General features: G+C 56.9%; 1 protein-coding gene and 1 long non-coding RNA gene across 4 annotated transcripts; one reads left to right on the plus strand and one right to left on the minus strand.

The window, feature by feature from the left end:
* Positions 1-463: 463 nt before the first annotated feature.
* On the minus strand, positions 464-8,186 carry PRDM8 (PR/SET domain 8). 3 transcript variants are annotated; one of them, XM_045998565.1, is made up of 5 exons: positions 8,062-8,186; positions 6,935-7,070; positions 4,429-4,649; positions 3,210-3,441; positions 1,081-2,813 (listed from the first exon to the last, which is right to left on the minus strand). In XM_045998565.1, the coding sequence occupies exons 3-5, from the start codon at positions 4,645-4,647 to the stop codon at positions 1,216-1,218; spliced, it is 2,049 nt and encodes a 682-aa protein (XP_045854521.1). In that variant the 5' UTR covers positions 4,648-4,649; positions 6,935-7,070; positions 8,062-8,186; the 3' UTR covers positions 1,081-1,215. The 3 variants fall into 3 exon arrangements, with proteins under 3 accessions (XP_045854522.1, XP_045854521.1, XP_045854520.1); XM_045998564.1 differs by lacking the exon at positions 8,062-8,186 and adding an exon at positions 7,219-7,308; XM_045998566.1 differs by lacking the exons at positions 6,935-7,070; positions 8,062-8,186 and having other exon boundaries at positions 464-2,813; positions 3,210-3,304; positions 4,429-4,545.
* A 216-nt stretch (positions 8,187-8,402) lies between these two features.
* LOC123937600 lies at positions 8,403-11,378 on the plus strand. The gene is made up of 2 exons (XR_006817500.1): positions 8,403-8,514; positions 10,773-11,378. It is a non-coding gene; the product is annotated as an uncharacterized LOC123937600 (long non-coding RNA).
* The last annotated feature ends 9,884 nt before the right edge of the window (positions 11,379-21,262 follow it).

The following is a 21,262-nucleotide window of genomic DNA, read 5'->3' on the forward strand; positions in this document are numbered from 1 at the left end:
CTTAATGGGTAATGACAGAAACCTGGAGGGTTCTAGAGCACAGAACACTCCTCCTTGTGGGCATCACTTGTAGAATGAAAATGGGCTTTTCATCTGGTCTCACTGATCAAGGCCTAAAATGGTCTCTGGCCACATGTGAAGATGCTAATTATCCTGCTGCTGAAAGAATGCTGACACCCCCTGAAGGTTAGCTTCTGGCAGACATCTTTGTCTAAATGATTTGCCCTTTGAGGAAGAAGCCCAACACCTTCCAGCTAAAGATTTTACAAACAATAATCAAACTTTGACTTCTCACTTTGAGGTTCCATATTGGCTCAGGGTAAATAAATGCAAGTGGGACAGGGTTTATTATCCTCTCTCCTGCTCTCCTCTTCTCGTCAGAGACTCACTGAAAATAGATGGCAGCTACTCAGTGTCGCCCTTCGCTACAAAAAAAGAGTCCTTAAAAACACTTTCCACATAATTGCTTTGAAGAAAATAGTCATTTATTGTCAAAGCATCCAACATACCTGGATAATCTATAAAGTTTAATAAATCTTTCCAGGGATAAAAGAAACACATAACTATTCAGACTCCATTTCACTGGCACAAAATTACACTTTGTATTAAAAGCAAATACATATTTACATAATGAAGACATTCTTCATTGAAGTCCATAATCATTTCATGATCCATGCACTTCCCCCTGGAAACTGAAATTGAGTGGTGACCCCTTTTTCTTCATTTTATTTATTTTTGTAAGAACACAAACTGTCATCAAGAAATGCAGAAAGCATCTCACCCTCCTCCTTTACTTTATATCTAAAATAAATTTTGCCCTCACATATAATTATTACATCTAAACCGTAAGTGCTTAATAATTTAAGTAGAAACGTATGACAAATGCATCAATATGTTGCAATATATGACATTTTAAAAAATGTACCTTTGTTTTTGGAAAGTGAAAATGCGTGCATTCAAAAGAAAACCCCTCGAACAACCCACCCAATCAAAAATCCACCATCCTGTCTTGTGCGTGTGCGTGCGCGTGGGATGTAGGTCGCAGGTCAACATGTAATGGAAAGGTTGGGGCGGCACGTGTGCGCTTGTGTGTGCTCTGTCTGCCTCCGGGTGCAGCGTTCCGGTCACAAGGAGGGGGTGGGCGTCCTCGCGTGTTTTTCCCGCAGGTGGCTTGGCCGCGCGCGCGCGCGCGTGGAGAGCCGGGGTCCCCTCGGGTCAGTTGTGCGAGGTCATGTGCCTGGAGAGGTGGTGGCGCTCCCGGAAGGACTCGTTGCAGATGGGGCACTTGAGCTTCTCCTCCCGCCGCCGCTTCACCAGGGGCTCCAGCGCGTACTCCTTCTTGTGGTGCGAGCGCATGTGGTACACCAGGTCGGAGGTCATGCGGAAGGACGCGTTGCACTTGGCGCACCAGTTCTGCGCGGGCAGACACAGCGACGTGAAGGACGGCGGCAGCAGCGTGAGCGCCGAGGGCAGCTGCAATTGCAGGGGCCCCGCGGCCGCCGCCGCCGCCGCCGCCGCGGCCGCCGAGCTCTTGGGCCAGAAGGCGGTGGCGTAGAGGAAGGGGTTCTGCTTGGGCAGGCCGCCCCCGCCGCCGCCGCCGCCGCCCGCCAGCGCCCCGCAGCCGCCGTTCAGGTCCGCGGCGCCCTGGAGCTTCACGGCCAGCGGGTCGGCGGCGGCGGGGTAGAGTCTGGCGGGGCCCACGCCGTCGCCGGGGTGGCACGGCTCGAGCGCGCCCAGCTTCTGGCCCAGCACGAGCGGCGGCAGCTGCGCGAAGGAGCGCGCGGGCTGCGAGAAGGCGCTCTTGCGCTCGTCCGGCCCCGGCCCCTGGCCGCCGCCGCCGCCCGCCGCCCCCGCGCCCGCGCCGCCGCCCGCGCCGGGGCCGCCCGCGCCGCCCAGCTGCGGCACCGACGTGAAGGCGCTGCCCCGCGCCGGGCTGCCGCCCTCCAGCCGGCCGGGCAGGGGGCCCCCGGGCCGCGGGGCCAGCAGCTTGTCGGCGCCCGCCGGAGAGGCGGCCACGGGCGTGGAGGGGCCGCCGCCGCCCCCGCCGCCCCCCGCGTCCTGGTCGTCGGCGGCCGCGCCCCCCCCGTCGGTCGCGTCCTCCTGCAGACCCGCCGCGCGCGCCGCCTTCTTCACCTCCACGAAGGCGCTGCGCTTGGCCTCGCCCGTCTCGGGGCTGGGGGGCGCGAACAGGCGGCCGCCGTCCTCCAGGCCGAAGTAGCTGCCCGCGGCGCGGTACTGCTGCGGCGTGCACACCAGGTCCTCCTTGGAGGCGGGCGGCGGCCGCTCGGCGAAGCGACCCCGTGCCCCCGCCAGCCCCGCGCCGCCGCCGCCCTCCGCCGCCTCGTCCGGGAATTTCCGCTTGCCCTTGCCGCCGCCCGGGGCGCTGCCGTCGGGGCTCAGCTCCGCCTCCTGCTGGCCGCCGCCGAGGCCCCGGCCCGGGGAGCAGGTGTGGCCGCCGCCCGAGTTCTCGAGCTCCCGGGCCAGGTTGTGGAAGTCCGTGGAGGGCTTGGCGCCGCCGCCGGCCGCGGGCTGGCCGCTGCCCTCGGGGGAGGGGGCCGGGTAGTGGTGCACCGGGCCGGCCTTGCCGAACTTGGGGCCGGCGCCCAGGGGCGCCTCCTGCGGCTGCTGCGGCTGGTCCTTGCCGCCGCCCCCGCCCCCGCGATCCTTGGCGCCCGCGCCGCCGCCGTGCTCGTCCTGCGGGCTGGCGTCCGCGCTGTGCAGTCTCTTGGGGCAGCGGAAGCGCAGATGCGCCACGTATGGGAACTCGAACTGGAAACGCTGGCTGCACTCCAGGCATGTGTACGGGGATGACCCTGCTCAGCGAGAGAACACCGCACACGCGCACACACGCACACACACGCGCGCACACACGCACACCACGGGGTTACTAAGCATCGTCCCCGCACCAGCTCGCCAGCACCCCCTTCACACATCCACCTCCATCTCTCGGGACCTGCGCGCCCCGAGAAGAGTGCCCTGTCCGAGCGGATCTAACTTCCCCTCCAAACCCGGGGCAATGCAGAAACCAAGCCAAGGGTCCCAGGTTTATTCTCGTCTGTCTGTCCCAGCTTCGAGCCGCGCTAGGCCTCCGGGGTTCCCCGCAGACGCCCTCAGGGAGGACAGGCACCAGGGCGCCGAGCGAGCCCCCGCCTCTCCCTGCGTCTCCCCCACTCGTGAAGGGCCCCGTCGCAGGTCGCGAGCCAACCTACCATTCATTTTGCTGTGGGGTCTAGAGGGGCAGAGCAAGAGTAACTCAGTCAGTTCTTTCCCATACCAAACTAGTAACTCCTCGTCTTTGGCAATCCTGCGGAGAGAACGGTAGAACAGCTGTCCGTTTTTTATGTAGGCCTCGAGGTTCTGCTCTTCTTTATCTCGGGCTGATTGGACAAGTCGCAGCCACATGAGACCTTCTGAAGAACCATTTGCCGCTGAGGTGTCTACCTACAGTCCAGAAAACAGAAAGAACACAAGAAGGTAGGGGCGGAGGAAGGGAGACCCTCCTGAGAGAATGAAGCCAGAGGAGCCTGGACCATTTCCTTTTTGTTATCCTTTTCCAAAGAATTGTCTGAGATCAAGCTTAACCATGACCCTAGTTGGCACCCATCTTTGTGTTTGCAAGCAGCAGGCAAGATAACTGACCTCTAAAAACGCTGTACCAATCCTATAAAGCTGTGTTTTTCATATATTGGGTTTGAATATCAAATGAGGACATTTCTCTTTACAATTCAAATTAATATTAACCTCTTGAGAATTCAGTTCTAAATTATCCCACATTACAGAAGTGTGAGGAATTTTGTTTGCTTTGGAAGTTAAAAAGCAAGCTTAGAGCTTAGAAATTATTCCGTGGCATTCATTCATCTTCCTAATTTTGCCTTAAGCAATTAATAGTTCTTTGTAAAGAATAGAAAGTGGGAGGACTTATGTCTTGAAAGCCAAACATATGAATTTAATGGTTTTATTGTCAAGCCATTAACATTTTCATTAAGTACAAATTCTGGAACTAGGCTAGCTTCCTAGAAAGAGTAACATTTAGAGGAAAAGAAGGCCTCCTAGGTTGGAACACAAATGCACCCAGTACTTAAAATAAAAGTACTTACAAAAGTACTTAATTTGCAAATAGCTTCCACCCTAGTTGAAATCTTCCAGAGTTAAGGAAGTTGTGCTCACCGCCAGGAAAGCCTAGAACTGAGACACTGATTTAGATATACCTGGCATTCCAAATCATATTTTACCATTTATTCCAGAAATCAGCTGACAATGATTTGAGTTTAATATTCTTTTTCTCTTTTATGGTGTGTAAAATAAGATGTCTCCCATTACTTTACTCTCTACATTCATAACCTATCTCAGCTTGTCATTAGAATGGTCCTTGGTCCATTTTCGACATGGGATTACCTTCATACCCTATGCAGCATGGCCAGGACTTACCCGGAAGATATAGGGGACTGTTCTCTTGTCCGTGGACTTGAGAGCTATGAAAGCTATGCTGTCATACAGGGAAGTATGGCTCAGGATGCAGGGACCAAATATAGCATTCTCAGGGATGTCGCAGGTGGTGTAAACACTGGTAAAAATATCCGTCAGACATTGCTGGACGGCCTTGGCATCTCCATCCCAGATGCCTCGCTGGATGCCCGAGTCCTCCATCACTGGTGACAGATACACAGGACAAGGAAACAACTTATATTACTCCTTATTTACTCCTTCTGCCTCTATGAATCCAGGCAGAACATTTCAACTATAGCTATAGTTTTCTTGAGTTTACCTGATTTTTCGCATAGCCTTGATTTCAAAAATAAAGCCAGTGGCAGAGTAAATCTGGCATATTTTGAAAATGCCAATTGAGGAGTACTCCCCCTCCCCCATCCCTGCCGCTTTCTTTAAAGAACTGGAACCCTGGGATCTCGGGGTGGACTGCTTTTGAGAAGGAAAACAGGCTAGGAAAGACAGATCGGCTTTTTGCATTACCTTGGGGGAGGATGGGCCAGGATTTGGGGGATAAGCGTGGGGAGAACAATAGGATTTTTGTTTTGTTTTGTTTTGTTTTGATTAACCTACAGACTTTCCCCGACTGAAAGAAACTTCCACCCCTTGGGAGAAAGCTCCTCTCCTCCCTTCTAATGTATTGAACTGGGTGCCCAGGAGTTGATTTTTTTCTTTCTTTCAAAGAGGGGAGCGGCCTTAGGGAGCAGGCTGAGACAGCGGAGCACGGCGAATGGATTTCCAGGAGAGCGTCAGGGCCACTGAGTCTGTGTCAGCTAACCTTCCTCTGCAGCCCACAAGAGGGGACGTATGTCTGTTCATTACCATAATCCAACACTGTTCCTCCGAGGCTTTAATTAAAAGCAGCAAGCAGAGGTAATTATTTTTTTCTCGACATGCTTATTTATGGATGAGAGTGAATCCCAGTTACCTTGTTATACAAGGGGGTGGATTGGGTTGCATGTGCCTCATGGAGTGAGCAGGTACCCGGCTGGCCTGAAATGTCCCCTGATGGAAATACTGCATGCGTAGTGACTGGTGAATTCTCACTCCCCCAGATAGGACCCGGTTTGGGCAAGAGGGGGCGGCCCCACTTGAGTAGACCTCTGTGGGCTCTCTGTCTGTTTAATCCACAGCAATTTACAAAGTTTAATACCCTGATGGAGGGCTCTATTAAGCTGTCATAAAGAGACATTTTCCTTCCTATGCCACTGGACACCCTTACAAAACTTGTCACTTAAAAAAACAAAACAAAACAAAACAAAGCAGGTGTTTAAAATTTAAACTGGCTTTGAACTAACTGCATTGTTAACCCTGACTGATTAAAAGATTCCCCCAAGTTGGTTTTTCCCTAATAACGTAGCAATAGGCAGTAATTTATGTATACTTTGTATAATTTAAGTCGCAAGAAAGAGTAGACCTAATTCTTTTTCCGAGAAGCTGTTCATTATGGAATAATATTAGTAATGTCCATTTTTATCAAAATGTCTATTAACCAATGAATCTTGTAAATGTGATTACAAGGTAGAGTTTCCCCCCCCCCCTTTTCAGTTAACAGAGCATGAAACTTTGGTCAGCCTCTTTTTCCATTCACTGCTACATCCTCCAAATGTCAAGTACTGGGCTGTTTCTGCCAGACAGAAATAAGAGAAAATATCCATAAAATAGAAACTTACTTTATTATATTAGGGCATCTTTCTCTGGGTATTTTTACCCCACACAAGGTAGCCTTTCTGATCTCTAATTGCACATTTAAATACGTTAAAAAAAAAACCCTTCAGAATCTCTCATCGCCTTTTCAGCGGAATCCTATTCTCTCCTTTTCAGTTTCCACAATTCAGCGTTTTATGCCTCAATTTCTCTCTCCCCTTTAAAAGTCTCTTTCACACAGGCGTTTCATTGTGCGGGAGGTCGCCCGTCACTTCGGCGACAGCAGGGACGCAGTCATTAACATGCAGTTCTACCGAACAATACGGCGAAAGCCCCTCGCGCCGCCGCGCTCCGAGGGGTTCGCGTCGCCGCCGCGGCCGCCACGAGCCTGGAGCGGCCACAATCCGCGCCGGGCGACAGCCTGGGCTCCCCGCCTGCGTGCGGTCGCCGCCGCCACCCGGCCCCTCCGAGCTCCGCGGCTGCCGCGGCCCCGGCTCCCGGGGCCCGGGGATCCTCCCCAGAGCGCGCGGGGCTCGCCGAGAGCGCGTCGCTGCCGCCGGCCGCTCGCCCTCCCCGCGGGCAGGCATTGTCTGGCGGCCGCGCGCGCCCCGGCCGCCGGCTTCTCCCGCGAAGGGATCCCCGCCCGCTCCTCCCTTTGTATCATCTCATCGCCGGCAGCGGTCCCCTCCCCAAGGCCGGCTCCCTCTCTTCGGGCGGGCGACGACACGGACGAGGTTTTCCCCTCTCCCTACCCAACCTGCCCTCCCCCCACCCCCTCCCGCATCGAAGCACCGAGACTCACCGGGAAGAAGGTCGGGAACGAACCGCCCCGAGCAGGCCACCTGGAACCCGGAGAGGCAGTCGAGGGTCTCTTTTGCCCGCGGAATCAGTGCATTTCCATGTCGAGAGGGGCTGGTGTGCTGCCCCGCAGGCTGTGCCTAAAGAGGGGAGAGGGCGAGAGAGAGACGGAGAGACGGTGCGAGAGACGAGCAGAGAGTAAGAGGGGAGAGCGAGACGGCGAGAGCGCGCGGCGAGAGTTGTACAGATGGACCCGATGCAGTGACTGACTGGCACGCAGACACACACTTTTTGTTTGCTGCACATAATCTGCCCAATGACGCGTGACAGCCCACGTCCCCTCCCTTTAACTCTTTGCTGGGCTGGGCGCTCCCTCCGGCGCCGCCTGCCTCGCCGCGGTCTCTCCGGCCTGCCGGTGCCCCGCAGGTCCTGAGCACCTTCCCCAAGTGGCAAAGCGTCTCTGAGCGCGGCCGGGCCCGCCTCCTGCTACAGCTGCGGCCCTCTGGGACCGTGAGGAGGAAGCGATCAGTGTCGGGGGCGGAAAGGGGAGCCCCGAAAGGACGGGAGCGGCCCTTCCTCCGTTTCTCCGGGCACCCGAAGAGCCTCCGGCGGAGAGCTGGCCACCAGCGCGCGCCCCGGGCCCGCGCGCACTTCCCGAGTCTGAGTTCCGCGATGGGGTGGGGGTGCGGATGAGCCCCCAGGGATTCCCCGGCCGTGGGGCCACCGCTGCTTTGCGCACCGAGCTGCCCGAGGGTGATGCCCCGGCGCCGGCTCCCTCTCGGAGCGCTCACCCTACCCAGCCCTTCCGAGCAAGATGCAGGAGGATGCGCTTCGGTGAGAACTCGATTCAGTGTTTCCCGGGACCCGCAGAAGGGGTGAGGCGGACGGAGCGGGGACGCCGCCAGCCCACCGCAGGGGGTTTACCCGGGTCACCGGGTGGGAGAACTCGAGTACCTGGGCCAAGGAAGGGGGAGGAGGCCCTGGCGGGAAGCTCCCGTGTTCCTAGACCCAGCAGGTCCCTGCCCCTCCGCTCTCCGCCTGGCGCGATCTTCGCGTCCCCGAGGGGGTCCCATGTTGGGGGCGGGCCGTATTCTGAGACCTCGGAGGGGGCATCAAAGTAGAAATTATTACCGAGATGGGCTCCGGAGAGCAATGCACATCCAGCCGGTGGCGAAAGAGCGCAGGGGGCTGTCGCGGTGGCCTCGGGAGCCTCGTTCGCGCGCTGAGCCACTTAGAGGCGCCGACTTGCCCCTCCAGGGCCGCAGCGGATGCTAAAGACCCGAGGACTCCGACAGCCTGAAAGTTGACTCCTTCAGCTGGGGCCGCGACACGTTTTCGCGGGGGGGGGGGGGGGGGGGGGAGGTCTCTGGGTTCTTTTCCGCCTTTGACTCTCAGCTCCTGCGGGAAGAAAGACCTTTGGGCGCACGGGCGGCTGCGCTCTCGCCCCACCCGCCGCACCGCCGCTCGGAGGAGGACGGTCTGTCCGCTCCAGCAGGGCTCGGATCGCGCGGCCAGCGGGACTGGACTGAGCAGAACCACCACGGAGGCGGAGACGCTCTCGTTTCCATCCAGTGTTGAAAGGAGGTAAGTGGTTTGGGGGTTGGCAAAGAGCGGCTTAAAGGAACAGGTGCGTAGAGTGTGGGCTTGGACCGCTCGCAACCGGGAGCCTTCCCTCCGGCACCCAGTGGGGCAGCCAGGAGCGCCCTTGCTCCGCACCCCGCAGTCCAGGGCGGCCGGGGAGGGGCTCTGCTGAGCAGAAATAAAAACGGGGGAGTAATTTCCCACTGCGTGAGTTCTCTTCTTGGTCTCCCTCCCTCTCTCCTCTCTCTCTCCCTCCTTTCCTCCCTCCGTTCTCACCCGGTCTCGGTTAGCTCCCCTCCCCACCTAAGTTCCAAGTTTTTCTGATCAGACGGAGCTGCTGCCTCGGTTTAAACCGGGACTCGGCAAAAGAAGGGTTGCAAAATCCCTGTATATTAGCGAGGAAGGGTGGACTTTCCTCTTCCTTTAGTTAGCTACTAACTTTTCAAAGCTTCTTACACTGCAGTTGTCTTTCATCTTTATCTATCATTTCTCTTATGCATGTGTGAACACTTTCAAGCAGTCTGGCAAAGGGCAAATCGACCAGAGCTCAGTGCTGAGAACTCTCTCATGTCTGTATGTAAGAATGTTCCAGTGTTTAAGCCATGAATTGTCTCATGACTGGGTGTTTCATGCCTCCTTACTTTCTCTCACACACGAGAAAGCATCTCCCATCACTTGTTTAAAGAAAAGAGGGATAATTAAAAATGTCCCCAAAAGAAGTGCCCAAAGATCTGAAAAATAACAAGCAAGGATGAAGAATGGTGGTCACTCAAGAGAATTAAGAGAAGAAAAGGAAAAAGAAAGGGCAGGAGAAGTACAGGTGTAAACAACAGCAATTTCAGATATAGAATTAGCCATAAGAGAGTTGTGGTCCTTCAGAAACTGCAGCCTCATAAAGCTAGGATGTGTGTGTGTGTGCGTGTGTGTGTGCGTGTGTGTGTGTGCCATGCCCATGACCCTAATTCCATTAAACTGTTGAACAGAGCAATCCTTAGTCTTCCTCTGTGTTGTTTAGAGAATAGAAAGTTTGCCTTTCCTAGAATAAGTCATCTGTCCATTGAAGCCACTTGAAACAATCCTCCTACATATTGTAAATATAAAAGCACCCACTTCAGGGTGTGGGCATTTAGATAACCTTCAACTCTCAGTGGAACACATTTTCTCTTTCCCTTGGCCTTTCTTTTCTTAACTATACAGGACATTTAGACTATATCTGCTTTGAGGTTCTGAAACCTAGATTCCAGTTTGTATAAAATAAAAATTGCTTCTGATACTCAAGCTGGGGTGGGGGACTTTGACCTTCCAAAACACGAGACAGAAAATAGCTGCGTGGGGAGACACGTGTGGAGAATCTGACCATCAGATATTTACTGTTTCTCTTTTCTGCCCTCTCATTAAGAGTTCCCCTACTGATTTCAGGCAAAAATCCCCAAATAAAAGAATTTCTAACATGCTATGAATCCTACTGCCTCTTCGTCTTATGGATTAAATGACTGCTATAACACAAAACAAATATGGGCAAGACTAAGCCTGACAGTCCTACTTTGAGGGTTTTCTAGTATTTTAAGTGATGCCCATTTTGCTTGGTAATATAAATGGTCTTAATTATTAATAGGTTGTAAAGAAAAATCAATAAATTACTTTTATTTCCCTAGAAATTTATGGGCTAAATTAGTGTATAAACTACTTTGAAATCACTCTGCATTATTACTTACTGGAATTCACTGATACTAAATGAAAGATTCAAGCATTTATTCAGTTTCAAGCAGTACTATAAAAACACATCTCAGTCAATGGTTTTATCTTATTCACATGGAACAATGGGTTTATAGTTGGAGCACTCGCCCCTGGGATTTTACTTCCAATTAAATGATTAGAGAGATAACAGTGGAGAGTGAAGGTCTGTTCACCTTGCTCGCCTTAGCAAGGCTTCCTGCAGTTATGGTAAAAAAGACACATGTAGACAACTGCAGTATTGTTTTGGAAGAGAAGGCTGGAGAGAGGTTGATGAATGATTCCCGAGGTGGTGCCTTTTATGAACTAAGTGAGAGGGTGGAGAAAGTGTAAGAAAGGAAATCTGATTCTTAGAGAATATTAGAATGGAAATGCCCTTTTTCCTCCCAGGGTAGAGAAGTGGGGCCCAAAATGCTTCAGCTTCTGTGATAGGAGGCTGGTGTAGCCTCTAAGAATAACTCACTTAAAAGGATTATTACTCTTTAAGAATGAAAGTGCATTGTTTTTCTTTCTCTCTTCCTTTCCAGGTCCTGGTTCATCTTCCTCTAATCCTACCTCCAGAGCAGTAAACCTGCAAAGCTTCAGTAGTCCAATTTTTTAAAAAAGTAACAATTCATGGTGAAAGGGAGAATGCACTGAAAACAAGAGGATGGCCAATGACACGTGTGTGGAGACTTTTCCTAAACTTATTAATGTCGCTCAGGGAGGTCTCTGGACAGGGCTGGGAGGGTTGGGGGAGGTAGGAATGGACCTTCACAGGGGGACATTGCATTGCCCAGCCTCACCTGGGAGAATAAGAAATGTTCTAAGGGATGACGGAGAGGCAAGAAGAGGCAGAGTGCTGAGCTGGAAAAAAGTGGACAGGGATGGGGGGCACTTTGTTTTTTATAAGTGTACATGGTAATTTCAGTTTAGGTCTATTCCTTGCCTAAGTATTACAGTTGGTTCCGCAGGTGATAAATGAGTGTACGCGTCCCAGGCTCATCCTGGGATAGCCAGACTCTCAAAGGATGGATAATTCTGTAGTCTGGGAGAAGGGACTCCAGTTTCCTAAGTTCAGGGATCAACACTCCTGACTCACATTGTTCTGCCTTCAGCTTTTCCTGTTTCTCAATAAATGGTATCATTTTTAACGCTGCTGCTGTTCTACAACTGTTGTCATTATGCTTATAACCTCCCTTTCTCAAGTTTATAAGCTTCTCTGTGAGGGATCTCAAGTTCCACTCACCCTTCTCTTGGGAGTTCAGCTGTGAGCTAGATAGTCTTTGAGGACTTTGTGTAATTTGTTTCCTCTCCTGGATCTGAATTGTCATTAACTGGCATAATGGCTTTTGAATATGACTTCTAGCAGGGCTAGCAAACTAAGGTGACGTTGAAGACAACTACCACAAATCTGAAATCAAAGCCTCATGCTCACTGTGTGAGTGTGACTTGTGAACCAGATGCACTATCCAGCACCTTGACCCCTTAGATTCTCCTAGCTTTGATATCACTCCCCAGACAGTATCTAGAGAGCTAGCAGGGAATTTCCATTTTTGCCAGACCTGTGGGTTATGATGTCCTTTCCAGACTCAGACACCACAGCCCTTGAACAGGTCTCAGCAGGAGGAGTAAGGTGAATGGAAGGAAATGTAAGCAGGACCACAGTCAGCCACCCAGAGCTTCCTCATCCCTTGGGCCAGGCTTCGCAGGCAAACTGGGGACCAAGGGCTGTCCAGCAGCCTCAGAGAGAGCATCCGATTTTAAGAAGACTGTCTAGGCCTTGGGAATGTCACTAAGCTGAGAAGTTCTAGGTGAAATCTCTTTACACAGCCCGGAGAAGGGACATTATCCCCATAGTACTTGAGTCCCATCATCTTTTCTCTCTGTTTTAGGCTGTGTATAGTTTCTGAGTTAAAAAGCCAGGTGCTAATCGGCATACATGGGATTTGTAATAGGAAGATTACCTAGCATCAGATCCCAGCCAGTTCTTGGAGGTATGGACTTTCATTTTAAAATGGGCTGCTGAAGGAGGAGCTGCATAAAGCCTTGCTCTCCTGGGAAGGGAGTCTAGGCAGAATGCACACATGCCCAGGACCTTCTAGCTTGGAATGTGTCCATGACATACTTTCCTGAAGGCTGAAGAGAGAGACAGACATCTGATTCTCTCTAAGGAAAGGGCAGGCAAAAAAAAAAAAAAAAAAAAAAAAAAAAAAGGATTTGGGGAATGGACACCAATCAGTAACCACAACAACAGTGATTCATACTGCTTTGTTAGAGCCTTGAAAATATAGTTTGGTTTCTTCACAAACCATGCTCTCATACCTAAACTGCTCCCTGGTCATATGACATATTGGACTGTGAAACCACCTTTCATGATTTCAGTTCAAATGCACTGCAGGTGTTTCACGATTTAATCCAGGCATGTTAATCTCCATCAATGAGGGAATGTCTCCCCAAGCATCATATGGAAAGCCTACAGTTTTTAGTAGATTTTCATAAGCACTTAAGAACTACCACTGTAATTCTTTCTTCAAATTCTAATGCTTGGAAACGTGGCCTCTCAGAGAACTCACAGATCAACCTGTCACAAACAACAGGAACGGCACCACTACTATGGAGGGTACTACTGCGCATGCATTACGAAACAGCGGAAATAACAGGTAAAGAAATTGAAAGTTACACTTTTTCTCTTGAACTTGCTGATGGAACAGTAGTTCCCAGATTGATTTGATAGTCTTCTGGTAATTTAATATAAAGATGACCAAGGTATAATTCATAATGGTCTCTAAGGTTCTGAGGAAAATTCATATTTTAATAAATAAATAATACCCACAAGTATCAAATGATTCACAATGTCCCAAGAAAAGGAAACATTTTGACTACAACCTGGATGGCGAGACTTCCTGAAGGCCTAAAATTCAGTTAATTAAGGTCTGAACAATTTTTATACCCAATCAGGTACCGTCCTTCAGTGTGTGTGCACACACGCGTGTGTGTTCAAGCAGGTTGGGGGTGAATACTGTTGAGGACAGCAATTTAAAAAAACTTTCAGGACTGTCATTTTTCTTGACTTCAGGGTCAGGGCTCCTCGTGGCATCTTTTCAGGTGGGATGGTTTCGAGGAAATGGCCCACGCGCAGTCCTACGGAGGAGCCACTGTTCCCGGACGAGCGGACCGGGACCGAGCTCTCAAGAGCCTGTTTGCCGCCACCTGAGCACCCACTGCGTGCACGTGGGTCAGATGCCTCCCGGCGTGGGCTACTTTCCAGACTCGGTCCGCCCGAGGCGTCCCGGAGAGGCCCGGGCGTTCACTACCCTTCTTCGCAGTCTGGCGAAGGGCGGGCCCACTCCATTGGGGACGAGTCAGCAGAAAGGATGGAGCCCCCGACGCCGGGTGCAACGTGGGCAGGACGGGACCTGCCACCTTCACTGGGGGTGTCTCAGACGCGGCCACGCAAACCCTGGACGCACGAAGCCGAGAGGAGGCTCCGTTTCCACGGTCTCGGCCCTCCCCGAGGCAGTGCAGCTCCGTCTCCCGCCCGGCGCCCGGGCAGTGAGGCCGCGGCCACCTTCCTCTCCACGCGCCACGCGTCCTCCCGCCGCGGGGACGGAGGCCTCTGCCCTCCCGGTGGAACCTCCCGCGGGCTCCTCCCCGAGCACGAGGGCAGGAAGGAGCGGCCTCCCGCGCCGGTCAGGTGCGCACGAAGGCGAGCGGCTGCAAAGCCAGTTCCCGGGCAGACGGCGAGGGCGCGCGTCCGAGCGCCGGGTCAGCCCAGACAGGGGTCAGCGCCTCCCTTCGGGGCCTTCCTGTGCCTCGGAGGTCTGGAGGACGGACTCCGGCCGGGCCCTGCGACGGCCCGGGTGCCCTCGCCGGCCCGCAGGCGACAACCGGCGCGGGCGGACGGAATCCTCCTGACGCCGTCGCGAGGGGCGAGGTGACCGGCGGCACGTGCCGAGGACAACCCGCGGTGCGGGGCGAACGCCCGCATCGGTCCGGCCGCCGCCCTCTGACCCGCACGGCCCTCGCGCCCTTTCCGACGGGCGGGGCTGCCCTGGGGGCCGCGCGGAGCCCCGGAGGCCGAAGGGCTTCTCGAAGCTTCCGAGGAAACCAGGAGGTCCCGGGTGACCACGGACGGAGGCGGACCCGCTCAGGGCCCGCGACCCCCGCGCCTGCTCGCCCCAGGCCGCCCCCCGCGACGCCGCGGAAGAGGCCGCCCTCCGCGCCCCGCACCGCGTGCGCCCCGCCTCCCCCGTCGGAGCCGACCGCGCCCTGGAAACGCGGCTGGTGGGGGCAGCGCGGGCCGCGGGGGCGAGGCCGTCCGCAGGGCACTGAGCCGGGGGCGCCCCGCCGGCGGGAGGTCGAGGTCCGGGCCGGGAGCCTCCGGGCCGCCCCCCCCCCCCCGCGGCGGCAGGGCCGTGGGGACCGAGCGGCCGCCCCCGCCGACACCCCCGGCCCGAGCGCCACGCGGCAGGCAACGCGGACGACCCGGCCTCGACCTGCCCCCGCCGCCGCCGCCCCGCCCCCGCCGCCGCGCGCGGAGCATTGTGGGCCGCGCCGCCCGCCCCCGCCTCTGCCCCCGCCGCCGCCTCGTCGCTCTCGCGTGCGGGACCGGGGCGGTGCGCGTGCCCCGCGCCTGCGAGCGAACCACGCGCGCCCCTGAACCTCGGGACCGGCGTCCGTGTCGCGGCGCGGCTGCGACCGGGGCACGCGGGGTCCCCGCGGAAGGGGCGTCGCTGGACGGGGCGGCGGGGCTCGGAGGGTCGGTGTCGAGGGACGGGTCTGGCCGAGCCTCCGCCCCGCGGCCGGGAGCGCCCGGACTGAGTCACCGACGGTCTCCCGGGCCGCCACCCGGAAACGCGGGCAAATGCGGTTTGAGTCTCGTGGTCCCGCCCCCGTCCTCCCCGTCGGGGACGCCCTGCTCGACGCTGCGCGGCCGCGCGGACGCCGCAGGACGGGGACGGCCGGGCCTTAGCGACACCTGCGCCGGCTGCGCGCCTGCCCCGCCACCCGCCGGCCCCCTCGCGAGCCGCTCCCCGAGGACGAGGTGGGAAGTGAGGAAGGGAGGAGCAGCCGGGAGCGTGAACGACTCTGCACAAATGCTTCTTTACTAAAAAATGTCACTTCGAATACTAAGACAGACAAGGAGTCCGTCCGAGCGCGAGGGGACGCCCAGGACTGCAGCTTCCAGGGCTCTGCGCCCGGGCCTGGCTCGCCGTGCTGGGGGCGCTTCTGCGTCCAGTCCCGGCTCCTGCGGGGGGACGAGCTCAGGGACGACACGGACCGGCGCGGCGCTGCTCCAGGGAGCAGGTGTGGCAGGAGCAGGCGCAGGGGTGCGGCCTCTGCCTGTGCAGAAGGGACCCGTTCCTGCAACCGACACAGGCGTATCTGACTCAAGAGAAGTAACACGTGGGTGAGGGGTGGAAGAGAGGAAAGATGTAAGATTACCTTGGGGCGCATTAGACCCTCAGTGGAGTGTTGGAATCTATACAGTCCCCAAACCGTGAAAATTCAATTAGGGTCCCCAAACCGACACTCCCACACATCCCTGAGTCATCCTTGCCGCTCAGTCCCGTTGGGAGTGCGGGAGCACACCTCCGCCCCACATGCCTCACCAGGGCCCGCTCTTTCAACACCAGTGGACTTCCCCATTCTTCGGATGGGAGCGCTTACATCCCTTTCTGTCCTCTATGGATAATAGGATAATAGAGGATGATGTTTTACCCAGGAACTAACAGGACATCCGGGACAACATGGCCCCAGACAGCCCTGGAGACCCTACCCTTCTGCTTTTTTCCCGAGGGCAGAGAAGGCTGATGCAGCCCTGGTCACCTCAGGCATTCCACAAACTTCTGGCTCTTAGTCTGCTCTCCTCTCAGACTCTGACTAAAAAGTGCTGTTGGCAGAAAAGAGAGTAAAATAAAATAAAATCAATTCCTCAGTGTTTCCACCCCCACCACCAGCAAAAGAGACAACTGGTGAGAAGGAGCCACAACTTGGAAAAGATTTATTTTTCCTGGCCATAAATCTCACCCCCTTGTTCCTCTGCCCAGCGAAGCATGATAAAGCCCTTTTCCATAAAGTATTCAGTATTAGAGCCACAAAGCTCCCCCAATCAGTAGCCATCTGCTTCTACCATAACTGCTGCTCCCGAAGCAGGGAAAGCAGCAGCAGAGAAAGGGCACCACTGTTCGGCTGCTGGACAAATGAGGAGACTGAATAGCTTTGGTTTTCCTTGTGTATCTGTATCTATAGAGACAGGAGAAGAAAGGCCGCATTATATTGATACAACAATTGTAAAACAAAACACGGAAGAGGCATCGAAAGGGCAGCATCGCATGCATCAGGGGTCCCCAGATAAAAGGGGAGCTAACAGATTTATAGAAACCTTTAATTGGTTTTCAATTGAAAGCTAAAGGGGCTGGGGCGAAGCTGTGAAGAGTGGCAAAGTGCCCTCCTTCAGCCGTCTGGGGGGCGGGATCGATTTCATGGAGGAGAAAATCCAGACCAGGCCTGCGCCTCTGCCGAAAGCAGAGAGGGACTCGGTGTGATGGGCACTTCTCCTAGCCCAGGGAATTACGATAGGATCTAACAACAGTCTTTCAATCTCTCTTTTTCCTCCTCTCTCCCCCCTTCCTTCCTCTTTCCTGTCCTCTCACTCTCCTCAGACTGGCAGGCAAGTGGAGAGAGAAGGAAAGGATGCAAAAGTAAATTTAACTCTCCAGCCCTGGAAGAAATAGACCCCAGCCTAAAACACCCGACTTCAAATCTGTTCATCCGCCAGGAGGGAGGCCTCTTGGACGGAAATAGGAGTCCCATCCTCACCCCACCCAAATCCTCTCCTCTCCTTTTTTCTAGACTCAGACAGGGAAAGCTAAAAATCACAGGAGACTCTCCAGTTAGTACGGCGAGAAGTCCTTGCTTGCGCCCACTGGGGTCATTCCAGAGCAGATGCTCCACTCAGCGCGCACCCGGCGCCTCTTGGCAACCCCTTCCTTCGCGGCCGGTTGTGGTCCCCGCCAGGCTCCACTGGCCACGGGCAGTGCCCACCCACACGGTTCCGTCTGTCTGTCTGTGTGTCGGTCCGTAAAGCTAATTTATGGGCGCGACCCTCCATTATCTTTGTCGATTTCCCAATTAATCACAGATAAAAGGCAATGATGCAAATTACGATTATGAAGGACTAGAAGATGGTTTTGAACAAAATGGGAGCAAGGAAATAGGACTGATTGAACATGAGAGAGAAGGTTCAAGTGGGAGGAACGGCCTGGGGGTGGGGCGGTCAAACCCAGACCCCTACGTGCTGTGGGTGGGTCCCGCTGCCTCTCCCAGCGCCTTCGTAAGGAGGCAGCCCCCAGATGAGGTCCCTTGGGGCCCAGGCTTGCAGAGGACGGGGAACTGGGTTTCCTCTAAGGTGCCAACCCTGTTAGGTGCCCGCCGCCAGCTCACTCTCCCTTGCCCCTCTCACTGCCCTCCTCCCATTCTGCCGCTGCCCCTGCAAAAGGTCGGGACCCGGCCGGGGAGTCCCCTCCCAGCGCAGAGCCTCGTGGCTGGCCGCATCCGGGACCGCAGGGGCGCCGCGCGCGTCTGTCTCGGAACATGCCTTGGGGCGGCTCTGGGGAGACTGCGGGAGAACGAGTCCCGTCGGTCGGAGACGGCCCTGGTCCGTGTCAGGGACTGACGCAGCCCCTTGCTGAGGCTGCTTTCCGGAATGACGCTCGGGGTTACCGGGCAGCCGCGGCGGCTCTGATTAGTGTCTCCAGGGGGATTTGTGCGGGAGCGTAGGGACGCTCCGGGGTCTGGTACGCAGGGTCGCGGCGGGCGGGCGGGGTCTGCGGGCGCGCAGGGCGCGGGGGTCAGCGAGAACCTCGGGTGGGCGCCGACGCCAGGCCACCCCCGCACCACCCCCGCACCCTCGCGCCCCCGCAACCCCCCTCCTCACCCTCGCGCCCCCGCACCCCACCCGCGCACCCCGCACCCAGCAAGACGGCCCGGGGAGAAAGTAGCGAGGAGGGTGCGGGGGCAGACGTGATTTTGCGGTGTGTGAGGGCAAGAGGCCACCGAGCGGCCTGACCTTGGGTGGAAGAAGGGGCTCGGCTCCAGCCTCTGCCCCGCCCCCGCGTCCTCCAGGACGCACCGCCGCCGAGCTCCGTGCGGGGAAGCCGCTCCCGACCGCCGCACTCACCGGCCCGCAGGGTCGCCGTCCCGCAGCGGCCGACAAGGAGCGCCGCCCGCCGGCCCCGGGGGTCAGGGCCGCGTCCTCGGGCGCCAAGAGCGGCGTCCGCGGGAGGACCAGGGCCGGGGCGGGAGACGCACCCCTCCCGGGGCACCCGAGGGCGGACAGGCCCGTCCCGAGGCAGGGGGGCGGGAGGAGAGGCCGGTTCCCGGGCGGAAGGAGGGGGACGGCGGGGAGGGCGGGAGCCCGCGCGCAGGGAAAACGGAGACAAATAGGAAATGAGGGAGGAAGGCGGGAGGAAGAGGGGACCCCGGGACCGAGGTCACGGCCCGGGCACTGCCGCCGTCCGCCAGCAGGGGGCGCCCCTCCGACCCGCGCCTCCCCCGGCGGCCGCGACGCCCCGCGCAGCCCGCAGCGGCCCCGGCTCGGCGTGCGCGCCCCCTGCTGGCGGCGCGCGGTGCTCGGGGCGCGGGAGCGGGGGCTGGAGCTCGGGCGGGGCGGCGAGCGGGGTGGGCGCGCGGACGGTCCCGCCTTCCCGGCAGCGGCCGACCGGTCTCCCCGCCTGCGGCCGCGGCTCCGCCCCCGCGCCCCGCTCCTGCGGGCCCCCGGCGGCCGCGCTGCTGCCCCGGCCCGGGCCTGTGGACGAGCCGCCGTCGGGCCCCGCGGTCCGGCCGGTCCCTGCCGCAGCAGCCGGGAGCGGGGCGGCCGCGGGCGGCGTCGGGGGCCTGGAGCGCAGCCCGGGAGCGGCCGTCTGGAGCCTCGGCCGCGGGCGGCGGCGGGGGCGTGTGTGCGGGAGGGCGGGGCCGGCCGGGTCAGGCCGCCCGATTTCGGGGCGGGGGCGGCGCGCAGTGCGGGACGCGCGGGCGCCGACGGGGCGAGTCCCCCCGCCTCCCAGAACGCGGTCGCACGCGTTCCCCGTCCCCGTCCCGGTCCCCGGCCGCCCGCCCCGAGCGACGGTCCCCTCCAGCGGGGCTCCGGGCGCCACGACAGCGCTGGGCCGGCCGGGCGGCGCGGACGGTCCCCCGGGGCAACGGCGCCCTTTGCAGGGGTGCCGGGGGAGGGGAAGGCGACGGGCCCGTGCAGCGCCGGGACGACACGCGGGGGTGCGAGTGCGGTTCCCCCTCCCCGTCCTGTCGCAGGCCCCGCCGGTGCGGTCGGTTCTCGAACTCGGGAGAACCGCGTCCGGAGCCGGGAAGGGGCAGACGCGGGGGGAGCGGACGGCGGGACGCACCTGGCGGAGGGCCAGGGGAGCGCGCCCCGTCCGTTCGGGGACCGAGCGCTCCCGCACGTCCTGGGCCGCGGTCCCGGCGCGCTGTGGGGCTGACGGGGCGCGGCGGGGGCGGGAGATCGGGACGGAACCGGACCGGAACCGGAGAGCCGCCCCTCCCCCGCGGTCGCGCGTGCGGCGGCCGGCGTCGTGCGGAGACCTGGCGGGTGCGGACGGCGCCCACCTGCGGGGCCCGGTCCGCCGCGAGCGCAGCCCTGCGGGTGCCGCTGCCCGCCCCGCGCTCGCTCCCGGCCCCGCGCGCGCCCGCCGACGGCTCCTGCCACCCTGGCGCGGGGTCGCGGGAGACGACGTGCTGCGACAGGAAGGGCTGGAAGCGGGGCTGGGAGGCCCCGCAGGTGCTCCCCGGGAGGAGATGCGGCGCGGAGAGTCGTCTAGCGGGAAGCGTATGCGGGATCCGGAGGGAGGCTTGGGCCGGGTCCGCCTGCCTAGGACTGAGCGGAGGGAGGGGCGGGCGAACCCTCTGGAAACCCCAAAGGTTGTTCCCTGAATACAGAGGCCACCACCTCCATCCCAACGGTAAGACACCCCCCACCCCCGTGCCCGGTGTGTACCTGTTCCTCTAACTAGCTCCGAGGAGGTGAACCGTGACCCTCCTCAAGTCTTTTGATGACCTTTAAACCTGCGGGTCTAACGCCGCACCCCTCTCCTTGCCTTGTAGCTTGAGAAGGGAGGGAGGCTGTCGGGCTGCCTCCTGGATTTGAGAAGACAAAGTGTGTTGGGACCACAGTGTTTCATACATTAGCAACATGCGCGGAGAAAAAAAGCCAAAGGTCTTAATTTCTAGCCTTTCAAAAGGGATAAAGATGAACAAAAGAAAGCAAAGGGGATTATTAAAATGGCAAAAGATGGATAAATGTAAAATCTAGGATAAAGCTTACCTCTGAGGTTGTCCTTTTTCTTAGGCTGGGTGATGATTACCTAGTTGGTCAGTGTATTTTTTTTTCTTTATGCCATGCATATATTTTATAAATATTCTTTTTATCCATCCAGTGTTTAATAAAGCGATAACAAAACGGAGAAGTTTGAGGGTTTGCAGAATGAAATTTTAAAGTTAAGTCTAACAGCTCTTTATTGAATGTGTACTCATATCTGTGTATAAAATGTAATACTCTTTCTAGTATAAGTACATGCTATGAAATATTTGGGGCATTCTTATACTGGTTCATGGGCACAAGATGACTGCTGTAATTCCAGACATCACACCGCTGTTCTAAGCATGAAGTAGGGAACGGGGCAAAGAAAAATAATTCTTTCCTTTAATCAGTAATAGAAAAACTTAACATTTTCCATTAGCCAGACCTGAGTCACCAGGCCACAGATAGCTACAAAGCACTCTGGGGAACTGGTTTTCAAAGTGCAAAAAGATAGGGATAAGGGAATTAGGAATAGTTACCGACTTGTAGCCCCAGGTGTCTGCCAAAAAACTGAAGGCGAAGAAGACTTAACGTTAGGACCAGGCCAGAGCAGATTCTCAAGTTTCATCATTGTTTGAAGGAAGAGTCTTTTCTTCTCACTATAGTCACTGAAACTTATCCGTTAGGGATACTGTGCTTGAATTTAACAATTTTTTTTGT

This window comes from Meles meles, chromosome 2, assembly GCF_922984935.1.
Source record: "Meles meles chromosome 2, mMelMel3.1 paternal haplotype, whole genome shotgun sequence".
Lineage (NCBI taxonomy): Eukaryota > Metazoa > Chordata > Mammalia > Carnivora > Mustelidae > Meles > Meles meles.